At 44.9% G+C, this 13,084-nt stretch overlaps 2 protein-coding genes across 2 annotated transcripts; one reads left to right on the top strand and one right to left on the bottom strand.

The window, feature by feature from the left end:
- Nucleotides 1-1,467: 1,467 nt before the first annotated feature.
- On the bottom strand, nucleotides 1,468-2,738 carry LOC123138294 (putative cyclin-dependent kinase F-2). Its single transcript, XM_044558246.1, has one exon. The coding sequence runs from the start codon at nucleotides 2,589-2,591 to the stop codon at nucleotides 1,527-1,529; it is 1,065 nt and encodes a 354-aa protein (XP_044414181.1). The 5' UTR covers nucleotides 2,592-2,738; the 3' UTR covers nucleotides 1,468-1,526.
- A 1,980-nt stretch (nucleotides 2,739-4,718) lies between these two features.
- Nucleotides 4,719-5,618, top strand: LOC123138302 (high molecular mass early light-inducible protein HV58, chloroplastic). The gene is made up of 2 exons (XM_044558254.1): nucleotides 4,719-4,937; nucleotides 5,036-5,618. The coding sequence occupies exons 1-2, from the start codon at nucleotides 4,827-4,829 to the stop codon at nucleotides 5,498-5,500; spliced, it is 576 nt and encodes a 191-aa protein (XP_044414189.1). The 5' UTR covers nucleotides 4,719-4,826; the 3' UTR covers nucleotides 5,501-5,618.
- Nucleotides 5,619-13,084: the final 7,466 nt, after the last annotated feature.

Raw genomic sequence — 13,084 nt, 5'->3', positions numbered from 1 at the left:
CGTTGCGACGAGATCTTCGAAACTAGATCTCACGTTGGTGTGTTTTGATAACTTTTTAGGTCAAAAAGTTACCAGGACAGGGCTAACTAAGTCATCACCTCTATTGTGTTCATATTACCATGTTATTCTTACATGAGTTACTGAAGGGTGTTTAACAACATGCACCCCCTCCGCCCCCCGGCCGCCCTCCCGGTCAAAAGTTATCACACCTGAACTAAGTCAGTTATCAACTCAGTTGTGCATATATTATCATGTTATTTACACATGAGTTACCGAGTCAAAGTTATCACCATGTATGTACGTAAGCTATCAGGTCTGCTGTGCATAAATTACCATGTTATTCACACAAAAATTACCGGTGACATATTTCTTCAACTTTATTTCCCTGGGTTAAAAGTTATCAACGTGTTGCACAGAAGTTATTAGTTCTATGATGCATAAATTACCATGTTATTCATGTACCAGTTATCGGTGATGTATTACAACAACCCTCCCCCCCCCAAGTTATCATAGCGTCTGTACACATGTTATCAGCTAAATGATGCATAAATTAGCATGCTCTTCACATAGAAGTTATCAGGGGTATGGTCTCAACTACCTCCCACTCCTGTCAAAGTTATCATAGTGTTTGTATGCAAGTTATTAGATGTGCTATGTGTAAATTATCATGCTTTATACATATTCACCCTATCGTATTAACATTGTCCGTCGGCACCATCGGGGCGTTTTGCGGCGAGACCATAATAGCCAGGCGAGGTGAATTTTGTTCCACTCTAATAGCACTACATAAATGGGTTTTTCTACAATGGTAATATAAAAACGAAAAGTCAACCATGAAAATACCCTTTCATCTGCACAAGGACTAGACATACAATAGGTGGTTGGTGGGCAAATGTACTAAACCAACGACCAAGGATCAAATCCGTGAATGACCTATATTTTTGACCGCTGCTTTAATAATCCCGTAAAAATGGTGTGGCATGCATGCTAATTAATCCAGCATTAATTATTGCGAGATTTCGGGGTGGGAGCAACAATCGGGCCAGGATCGAAGCAGTACAAATGTGGCAGGTGCAGTTTTAAAGGAAACGTTAATTACTACCGATAGAATAGGAAACTGAAACCAGAAAATAAGGAAAGAGGGAAGACGAAAATCGGGAAAGAGGGAAGACGAGCGCGCGCCCGCATGATTCGGATCGAACGGTGAAGGAGTCGTTCGGACCTATTACTAAAATCCTGCCGACTGGTGGTTAGATTTCTCGAATTTACAAATATTTGATCCGTCCTACACGGCAAGCATAGTAGTACCCTTTTTTTTTAACAACAAACATTAAAATTAGTTGAACCCCAAATTAGGAGCAAGAAACCAAATTGCAATCGTCGTTACAATATGTGTGTGGTGGTGATCTACACGAACAACTCCTGCTTACTTATCTCACACCTCATCCATACTCATTCGTTAAATTCATGTACAATGTTTGCATTTCTAATTACACAAATTAGATGTGCTAAAGCATGATAACCGGTCATCTCCTTGTAGCCCTAGGCTTTGTGTCCTTGAACCATCGATGCTTGAGCGCTTGTTCCGCCGTTAGCCTCTTCTCCGGGTTGCATCGTAGAAGCCCGCTCAAGACCTCGAACCCAGCCTCCGACAGTGTTGGGGGGCCTTTGATCCTGGCCTTGGTGGGACATGGGAACTTGTTGCGCAGAAAGCTTCCTAGTTGGCCTCCACTTGGTAGCCGCCGCCCATCGTAGCCCGACCACTCCTTAATGTCTGCCGTGCCAAGAAGGTCCAGGATTTCGCTGAGGTGATCCATGTCCGACCTCCCATGGAAAGGGTGCTGGCCGGCGAGGAGCTCGGCCATCATGACGCCGAGAGCCCATGAGTCGACATGCTCGTCATAATCCGTGGACCCGAGGAGGATTTCTGGCGCGCGATATCCCCGTGTCCCAATAGGGTTAGAGTAGGGCGGCCCATCGACCATGCTACATGACAGCCCCAGATCGCAGATCTTGAGGTTCCCGTGGCCGTCAACAAGCACGTTCTCCGGCTTGAGGTCCCGGTGCATGAGGCCGAGACGATTCATCCTCCTCTCGCCGGCGAGAAGCTGTCTCATGAGAAGGCGAACCTCCAGCTCGGTGTGCCTCCTCCCAAAACGGACATGCTTCATGACGTGCCTGAGAGTCGGCCCCACAAACTCCATGGCAAGGAAAGCCCCGCTGTCAAGTTGGCCGGAGGCACGCGGCTGAACGATGGACGGGTGGCCGCTGCACGCCTCGAGAGCACTGACCTCGCTGGCGAAGTCGGAGAGGTAGCGTTCGGCGTCGGCGTCGCCGGCGCCATCGCTCGCACGGAGGCACTTCACCGCCACGATCTCACCCGTGCGGCGGTCCCTCGCCCGGTAGACGACGCCGAATGTTCCTGCGCCGAGCACCTCAAGCCGCTGGAACCGGCCGCTGCTTGCGGGGGAGCTTGAGTCGCCGTTAGTGGCTGCTGTTCTCTGATTCTTGCGCGCCGCCGGTGTGCCCACGACCGCGTCATCTAGGGCAGCCACGCCCACGCGTGGCGGCGTCGAGGTCGACCACCCCATATTTCTCCGAGGAAAACCGCAGAGATCGCACCGTGAGGTCACGCCGAGGGTTACACGACGACCCACCGGACAATCAGCAGCGCAAGCTTTGGTGTTGATCGACTGCTCGGCAGCTAAAATAGCTAGACGGCCGGAGAGAGGATTGCTTTTGCTTTATTTCTCACAGCCGTATGGGTATGGCTATGTATGTATATATAGACGGCCAGCACGGCAGCACGCTATGGCTACACGACTCGTGAAGGGACACTAATCAGGTTCGGACACGGACTGCACAGTTTCTACGCGTCATATTGCTCTCATGGTGATGGATAGGAAGCCGTAGGAGGCTACACATACGCGCGTGTGTGCACGTCGTGTGACTTAGTCGATCAGCCTAATTAGGCAATGTCCATGTTCGTCATTGGTGCACCGTTACCACCAGCACGTCAATCATGAGCACTTATATCTATCAATTTCACACGTGAGATATTTAAGCATCGTCTTAGAGAGGCTAAAACCTAAAAGAGCAGGGGATGCTTTAGCTAAACATGGTGAGCGTCATGCGATGGAGTCATGAAGACCCTCTGGCTTTCTTAATTCCTGTAATTGTTATGCCCAGTTAATATATACCTCCATGATGGTATTTCCTAAAAAGGGGGTGAATATCATAAAACCATCACATCTACGTCTAGGGTTTTAAACCGCAACCACTTTACTTAACCGCTACAAAAATTTATCTATTTAAGTTGGGTGTGGGGCCACCTGTCAACGTTAACACTACTCTCTCTCACACATGCCTATTCCCATTTGATCGAACGACTTTGTGTGCGACTGCGGCGTCGACCCTTGTCTTCTGCGGGCGACCTCCTGGATGCCTTCTCGTCACTAGATGATGTCCATGAGCTACCTAAGATCTAGGATAGATGATCCACAAAAGCAATTTGATAGTTCCTCACCCTGCGCAATGTACGCATGTGACGAAGGAGTGGATGTAGGCAAAATTTGTCCTCCATGGGCCACGGTTTTGGGCACTTCTTTGTCTAAATGGTTCCTCTCATTTTTCTTCTCCTAGTGGCACGATAACGTGGTTCGGAACGCAACGATTCATTGGAGTCGGCGATGGTGGATGGCGACCATGTTTCTCTTTGTCGGTTTCTCCTTTACGTGAACCTTTTGCCCTATAAGTGCTCCTCTGCGTGCGGTTGTGCTTTGGTCGTGGACGAGGACGAGGAGGAGGGTTGGGCCACCGTCGCCGGAGATGACAGGGAAGACGGAAAAATGAAGAAAAAAATTCATCAGAATCTTGCCGAAGTGGGGGAGGGGGCGTCATGGGGCGGAGTGGGACTGGGCTTGTAGGCGGCATGTTGCACGGCTGCTCGAGTGGCCATGGGAGCTAAGAACTAAATGAAACCAGAAATGGGCTAGTTAGGCGATAATTCCCCATCAAAAGGTTTTCCCTCATATTAAAAACACTAAGAGTCGAAAGCGGGGTTTTGGCTCCCGTGCTTAGATGAGCCTATGCATTACAGTAAAATCATTAAAAAATATTAAAAATTAAAATAAAAAAATTGAATTTTTTGTGGTGAAAGATGCTTAAGTGCGTGATGTTCGTGCCAAATTCCGTCGTGTTTGGACATTTAAGTAGCTCATAGAGGGAAAACAAGAAGCAAAATTGAGGTCTGTGAGAAAGTTCATTGTTCAGACCAATTATATTTTTTTTTGCCACGAGCTCCTCAGATGTCCAGACACGATAAAATTTGGTACGGACATCGCACACTCCAATATCTTTCATGTAAAAATATTTCAGATTTTTTAAATCTTTTTAGTTTTTTTTAATTTACTGTTCACCAGGAGGAGCCGAGCCCGGGAAATGAATATTCGCTCAGAGTGATAGTATTTTGTTAAGCGTAGGTTAAGAGGAACATTTTTGTCAGTACATGGTGCGCGTACCCTCCTACATGCTGGATCTGTCTCGTGCCAGTTTTTGGCGAGAGCGGGTTATGGGGCGCCTTCGGTGTCCACGTCGACGTGAGCCCACCGCCTCCCTCCCTCCACGTACAGCTCTATCTCGTCGTTCACGTGGCCACGGCCGCGTCCACCGGCAACCTCCTCACGGCCGCTATAAAATGCGCGCCTGCTCGTTCACAATAGGCACAGCAACGCAACATCAGCCAAGTGTCATCACCATCGTTCTAAACTAGCGAGCAGCACCTTCTCTAGTTCTCTTCCTGCGCTAGCTTTTCTCTGCCTCGAGTAATGGCGACCATGGTGACTTTGAGCTCCTTCGCCGTCGTCGGCCGGTCCGCCGCCCGTTCTCCGGTGGTGGCCCCGCGCCGGCGCGCCCTCGTCGTCAGGGCCCAGGCCGAGGTGAGCTTTCACGTCACGCACTCAACTGTTTCGGATGCTGGCTGGCTAGTGTTACTTCAAGACTCGATCTCAATGTAAAATTGTTTGTGTATGCGCAGCCTGACATGGACTCAACCAAGGAGACGACGAGCGCGTCGACCTCCTCATCCCCACGCACGAGCCCTGCCCCGACCCCGATCCCGGCAGCACCCAAGCCCATGACCAAGAAGGCCAACCCCTCGGTCTGGGACGCGCTGGCCTTCAGCGGCCCGGCGCCGGAGCGCACCAACGGCCGGCTGGCCATGGTGGGATTCGTGGCGGCGCTGTCCGTTGAGGCGGCGCGCGGCGGTGGGCTCCTCGACCAGGCCGGCAGCGGCGCTGGGCTTGGCTGGTTCCTGGTGACCGCGGGGGTGTTCTCCGTGGCGTCGCTGGTGCCGCTGCTGCAGGGCCAGAGCGTGGAGAGCAAGTCGAGCGGCGTCTGGAGCGCCGACGCCGAGCTCTGGAACGGCCGCTTCGCCATGCTCGGCCTCGTCGCGCTCGCCGCCACCGAGTTCATTACCGGCGCGCCCTTCGTCAACATCTAAGACGACGTAATGTAGCGCTGTGGATTCTTTTCTGCTGACAGATCGTAATAGTACTAACTGTTGTAGCCACGTTGCAATTTTGTATTACTATTGATGATTGAATTCTGTACATCTCATATTAAGGTTGTTTTCATGGCTTCTTATCCTTTTTTTAGTACGAGTCCACGAGTGTGGCGTCATCGCAACATCTTTTTTTTTCTTGAAAATTTTCACCACCGTCCTCTTGAGGTTAACTGTATATTTGATGACGATGTTTTTTTAACACAGTACAGACGCAAGCGCTTATATATACGCATATACACCCACTTCTATATAAATGCACACACGCGCCCTGTCTCCACTTTCGAGGGACTGAGTTACCACATCATCATGCGATCGAGGAAGCTATCATAGAACGCCTTTGTAGTCGACGAGAGCATTTTCTCCCACTGAACGCACATTACCGAAAGGCCTAAAATAAATCCTGAAAAATGCGAGCACCCTCGACTCTCTGGCTAGTATGTGCTTCATGTTTATCCGCTAATCCATTACATACTCATATGTCTACTTTGACTATGCTACTTAATTAAAAACTTATTCACTTTAGTTATACTTAAGTCACCTGAAAATTAAATTTGGGTTAGTCGATTTTTAGACCGTTGATTTCTGTTTTAAGATTTGTGTACTTTTTTCGGACTAGTCTGTGGGTTGTCTTGGGCTTTTTTTTACTGAACCATATTTGGGCCAGTCAATTCTTAACGGGCCGAAGCCCATTCCAATGCGACAAAGCCTTCTTATTTCTCCTTTGAGTTTTCTGTTTTTTGTTTCTATGCGTTTTTGTTTTTCCTTTCCATTATTAGTTCCTTTTTGTTTTTCTTTTGTGGGTATTTTTGGGATGTTGGATCAGTGTAATTCTATACATACAAATACTATATAATTTGCGCCAAAATTTCATGATTCTGTGATTAGCTATTGCATATTACAAAAAATGCAATTTTGGTGCAAAGTTGTGTGCAAGTTTTTAAATTTTCTTTCATCTTAAAGAAATTACCAATGCACTAATCACTCTTTTTTATAGACAAAATCATTATTTTGATATTATTTTAGTCTCTATTTCATTTTCATTCTACTTTAAGGGTAATACGAATGCCACTAATTGATTCATTATTAGATTATTTTTCTGCGAAAATTTCACTTTTATATACTTATTCTTGCATATTTTTAGAATGTGCATTTTTGTGCAAATTTTCTCCCTGATGGTTTTAGATTATTTCCCCCCCTTTTATTTCTTCTTAAGTGGTAAAAGCAATGCCATTAATTTGCTCTTCCTCAGGAAATTTAATTATTTTGAATTTTTTCTATTTTATTTTTATTTTCTTTCTTCTTAAAGGGTCATACTAATGTTATTATGTTGCTAAATTCATTAGTTCTCAATAAACATATTTTTGCAAAAACAATTAATATTATATTTTTCAGAATAACAATTAATATTATATGCTTATTCTTGCATATTATTAAAAAACTCGATTTTTGTGTAAATCATTATTTAATTTTGTTGTTTTCTCTTTCTTTCTTATTTAAGACTAATACAAATGCCACTAATTCATTCCTTCTTAGAGAATATTTTTCTTTTCTTTTTGTGTGTGTAAGTATAAATTCAGTTACTAAATAATGTGTGTAAGTTCTAGTTGAATGCAAAAATCACACTATTATATGCTTATTCTTTGCATATTTCAAAAAGTGCAATTTCAGTGCAAAGTTGTGTGCATGTTTTTATAGGTTTTTCTTTTTCATTTTCTTTCTTCTTAAGATGTGTGTGTGTATTGCATAGTCACTAACCGTTGCATGCAAATATATATGGGAATGCTATTCATCCATCACCTACAAAGGCTTGACCAACACTATATACACTAGGGCAGCCTATAATTGTTGACGCTCAAAAGTGGCACAATGGTAAAAGTTTCTTTAAGCTATGTCAAGATTAATTCAAACTTATGATTGGAGGTCATCATGGGTGGATCTTTTTGAGAAGATCAAGATAGATATGAAAATGGTCTAAAACGGAGCTCGGATGCAAAAGTTATGACAAGTTCAGATATGCTCATGTTGCACCATATTAAAGAATAGCTGGAAACCCAATTAAGATGTCCTCATATGAAAAAATGATCAACACGAGTTGTCTTCGTCTCGTCGAAACGGTCGATTTTGATATAAAAATCGTCTTAATCCGAGGTCGTATGCAACCTATGAAGGCAAAATAATGTCAGAAACAGAAGCTGCAAAGTCATTTCGGACAGACCGAGTTGTTTTGATCGGTGAGACCGAGCTGGTCCTAAAATTTACCAGAGAGTTGGCAATGTTGACTCGGTAGGACCGAAGCAAAATAATCGGTGAGACCGAGTTGATCCGAAAAATTACAGAAGGATACAGAGAGTTGGCAACGTTCACTCGGTGGGACCGAAATGAACCAATCGTTGAGACCGAGTTGGTCCGAGAAATTACCAAAGATTCCTGTCCGAGTTAGGTTAGGGTTTTTGATGTTTTGGACGGAATATTTAGTCCTTTTCTTGTACGGGAAGTCCAGCCGCCTCATAAATAGATGAGAGGTGACGGCCGATTGAACAACACACAATCGCAAACGCATCTACAACTTTTTTATCTACGTTTTGTTCCTCCCTCGTTCTTGCTCCCTCGTTCTTCATCGTTCTTCGTGTCGGAGAGCTGCAAATACCGAGGCTCTAGGGGCAGCTTGACCGACCTAGGGCAGCCCATAGCCGCCGCACTCCCCAACGGGGTCCCTCCCGGGAGTGTAGGGTTTCGGGTCTTCAAAAGCTCTCGCCGGTCGACTTGCGAACCGCGCTTCCGGTGAGACTCCTTCGACGTGAGCTGCGGTGCACCACCCCCGACGTCGAGGGTACACGTGACGTGTTCGTGTGCGAACACACTTTTTGGCGACTCCGCTGGGGAAAAGATCTATCATCATCATCATCCATCATGTCTGGCAACGACAAGATTCCCAAGCCCTCAGAAATCGACGCCGATAACATAATCAAGCCCAATTTTGAGGAGTTATCGGAGGAACATCGCCAAGCTTATGAGGAGTACAAGAAGGTGCGTGAAGAGAAGGAGATGCAGGAGTTCCTTGCTAAGTTCAAAAAGGATCGTCAAGGCAATATCACTCCGGTTGGAGAAATCAAGTTTCCTCCTCTTCATGATGAACAGGTTAAACCCTGTGTAAGTAATACCTTCTCTCCTGAGGTATGGGCTGAAATTGATAGTCGCATTACTGATAGCAATAATCTTTTATACCAAATTTTCTTGGAAAATAGTAATGCTAAAAATAGTGTGCCTCAATCATCCAGTGGTAATGCTGGTGTGCCTGCTACCGCAGAAATCCCTAGTCCAACTTTACCTATTTCATCGGCGCCCCCCGTGCCGATGAATTTTTATCCTAGCCCCACAAATCAAATTGTTGCTGCACCCATTAATCCTATCATGAGTATGCCAAGTTCGGTGGTGACGCCGAACCAAACCCTACCTACAAGAGCAAACACTGTTAGATCACTGCCGAATTACAATTCGGCATGCATGCCACAATTCACACCTGCAACTACTAACCCTACTCCTCCTATGCTACCGCCACAAGCTCATCGTCCACCGTGGATGATGGTCTAGCTAATCTTAGAGGGGAGATGGCTAAGATGCTCCGAGAGAATTTTGGAGTTGAGTTACCAAGGAACCGTATTTACCAAAAGCCATATCCAGAATACTTTGATGCAATTCAATGCCCTCCGGGATATAAAATTCCAGATTTTGTTAAGTTTAATGGAGAGGGCACGAAAACCACCTGGGAGCATGTTAGTCAGTACTTGGCACAATTAGGTGAGGCAAGTTCACGAGATGAGTGGAGAGTACGTTATTTTCCTTTATCTTTAACCGGTACTGCTTTCTCGTGGTTTTCTGCGTTACCACCTGGTTCTATTACTACATGGTTTCACTTGGAACAAAAGTTTCATGATCATTTTTATAGTGGTGATAATGAGCTTAAGTTATCACATCTTACATCGGTTAGACAAAAGCATGATGAATCGGTCTCCGATTACGTCAAGAGATTTAGAGATACAAAAAACCGGTGCTATAGTTTGGTGATAACCGAGAGAGATTTGGCTGATCTTGTGCTTAGTGGTTTGAGAACTCACATTAGAGAAAGGCTAGAAGGACATGAGTTTTTAAATATCAACCAAGTCTTGCAAAGGGCTTTGGCTCAAGAAAGCCGAAGCAAAGATCTTAAAGAGGTGCATAGATATAAAACTGATCGTCCTAAAATGAATATGGTTGAGTATGATAGTGACCACTCGGACGATGAGGGTGATATTTATGCTGCTGAATTTGTTTGGCCATCTAAGGCCAAACCATTTACTTGCAATGATTTAAAGCCGATTCATAAGAATCGCGATGAAGAGATGAAATTTACTTTCAACATTGCTAAGTGTGATAGAATATTTGATGCTTTGTTGCAAGCCAAGATTATTAGAATATCTCATACTTTACCGCCGTTCGAAGAGCTGAAACGGCGTACTTATTGCAAGTATCATAATTCTTTTTCTCATGCTACTAATGATTGTAATGTTTTTCGACCATTAATGACGGACGATTGAATTTTTCTGAAATGCAAGTTGATAAGCAGCCTTTCCCAATGAACACCATGGATTTGGAGGGGAAGAAGATGTTAATTCGGCCCAACATAGCCAAATCAGCTAATAAAAATAATATTGTCATTGGTGAGCCCAGGAAAACTGACGAGAGCAACAAGGTCTTGGGGAGACAAGCTGTGCTTGACAAGCAACCCGGTGGCAAGGAGGTAATCAAGATCACCATCAAGAATCCTACACTCGGGGGGCAATCACAAGTGCAAGAGAACACTCATGTCAAATTTGTTAAGCCCAAGAGTCCAAAGGTTGGCAAGTGGAAGACGAATGAAGCTAAAGTGCAGCGCAAGAGAATCAAGCCAACTTTTGATATGCTGTTGTCCAAGTATGCCAATCAAGCGGCCGGTTCTAGCTCTAACCAGTCATCAAATTTGAAGCGCTCAAGATCACCTCCGAGGGAAGAATCTCATCATCACACAAGGCCATATGGGTCATGGGCACCAAGACCATGGATGGCACCGCCCCCCTATGCGCCATACTACATGGGAGGCTTCAATGGAGGATGGGGGCAGCCCCCAATGGCCCCTTATGCTTTTCATCCGGGTTGGGCAGAACCAAGGAGGCCCGTTCATGAGAGGCTTTCTTATCCCACACGAGGCCGTTTGAACAATGGTGTCAATCGGCCAATGCAAGATAATCAAAAAAGGGTCAACCGGCAAGTGTGGCGTGCCAAATCACCAATTGCTGAAATTTCAAAGCCTAGCAAGCAAAAGGAGAAGAATGCTAGTGGTGAAACTATTATGATAGGCACTAAAGAATTAATAATCAAAGAGCCGATTATTTTGATAATCCGGCTGATTCTAATAAAGATGTGGCTGCGGTCCAGCAAGGCCCCATGGCTAATGATCATGAAGCTAGCATAAGCAAGGCCAAGTCGAGGGATCCAAAATATACTCAGCCTAAGTGGTGTCCTTCCGGTCTGACCAAGGCGCAAAAAAGGAGATTGCAGCGCATGAGGAGTCATGAGAAGGAGGAACAAGAAGCAGAAAAGCTAAGGGATAAATTATTCAATGAAAGCCGTCCCATGGTACCCCCAAAACAAGTGTGGAGGCCAAAGCAAAAGGAAAACATTGCAGCTTCTGCATTGATCATAGCAACACCTACACCACCAACGGAGGACGATGCGGCTACTATTACATCGTCCACTTTGCCTACTACTTCCTCTTCCCTTGAAGATATTTCGGAGTCAGTGGACATGCTTGCGGAAGGAGATGAAATGCTTGATTATGAGTCTACACCAGTTCATGAAGGTATGGATATTAATATGGTGTATTACTTACCCGCTGAATTTCGTGCTATAGATGAAGAAGGGGAAGTAGCTCAGCTAGATTTTGGTCCTAAAAATGCTATATTCGAGAAGCCAAAAGAACCGGTGACGCACTTGAAGCCATTGTTCCTTAAAGGTCATATTAATGGATCGCCGGTTGCTAGAATGCTTGTCGATGGTGGTGCTGTGGTGAATCTTATGCCATATTCGGTCTTCAAAAAATTGGGGCTGCGTGATGAAGAGTTAATAAAGACCAACATGGTGCTTAATGGATTTGAAGGCAAAGAGAAAACTGAAGCCAAAGGTGTGATGTATGTGGAGCTTACGGTGGGAAGCAAAACTTTGGCTACCGCATTCTTTGTCGCCGAGGTGCAAGGTAACTACAATGTGATATTAGGCCGTGATTGGGTTCATGCGAACCAATGCGTGCCATCTACTATGCACCAGTTTTTGATTCAATGGGTTGATGATGAAGTAGAAGTCATTCATGCGGATAATTCGGCTTGTGTTGCTTTGGCCGATGCATCGGTGGATTGGCAACATCCCAATGCTACTTGCTTGACGGGGCGCGACTTATCAGAATATGATTTTCTTAGCGCCACAAAAAGTGGTTTCGTGCCCGTTTCTTTAAAGCCGGTTGGCGATAATCGGCTCCAAGGTATGATGTATTTAAATGGATCCTAACTCAGAGTGGTTACAAAAGCGTCTTGTAGAATATCGGTCCAATGAGAACGATATGTATGAGTCCATAGAAGAGTTAGATGATATGGATAAGTTAGGACAAGGTTTTACATCGGCCGATCCATTAGAAGAGATAGATATAGGAGATGGTTCAATTCCTAGGCCGACATTTGTAAACGAAAATTTAAGAGCCGATCATAAGGCTAAGTTGATCGAGCTATTGAAAGAATATGTTTGTTGCTTTGCATGGGAATATCATGAGATGCCGGGTTTAAGCCGAGAGCTAGTGGAGCATCGGTTACCTATAAAGGCCGGTTTTAGACCATACAAGCAATCGGCCAGAAAGTTTAATCCAAAAACGTATGACCGGATCAAGGAAGAGATCGGTCGTTTGCTTAAAGCTAATTTTATTAGACCTTGTAGTATGCCGAGTGGATTTCTAACATTGTACCAGTAGAGAAGAAAGGCTCTGGCAAGTTGAGGGTGTGCATTGATTTCAGAGATTTGAATAGAGCTACACCTAAAGATGAGTATCCCATGCCAATAGCCGATATGCTTATTAATGATGCTTCTGGACATAAGGTCATTAGCTTTCTTGATGGTAATGCGGGGTATAACCAGATTTTTATGGCCGAAGAGGACATGTCCAAAACGGCTTTTCGATGTCCCGGTTTTCTTGGTTTATTTGAGTGGACAGTGATGACCTTTGGATTAAAAAATGCCGGTGCCACGTATCAAAGGGCTATGAATTTAATTTTTCATGATTTACTTGGTGTTATACTTGAGGTTTATATTGATGATATTGTTGTCAAATCGGATGCTTTTGAATCTCACTTAGCCGATTTGCGTTTGGCTTTTGAAAGAATGAAGAAATATGGGCTGAAAATGAATCCTTTGAAGTGTGCCTTTGGTGTATCGGCTGGGAAGTTTCTGGGTTTCATTATTCAT

Source organism: Triticum aestivum, chromosome 1B (assembly GCF_018294505.1).
Source record: "Triticum aestivum cultivar Chinese Spring chromosome 1B, IWGSC CS RefSeq v2.1, whole genome shotgun sequence".
Lineage (NCBI taxonomy): Eukaryota > Viridiplantae > Streptophyta > Magnoliopsida > Poales > Poaceae > Triticum > Triticum aestivum.
Note: the sequence above shows the minus strand (reverse complement) of the source record. Positions and strands in the feature narration are given on the sequence as shown.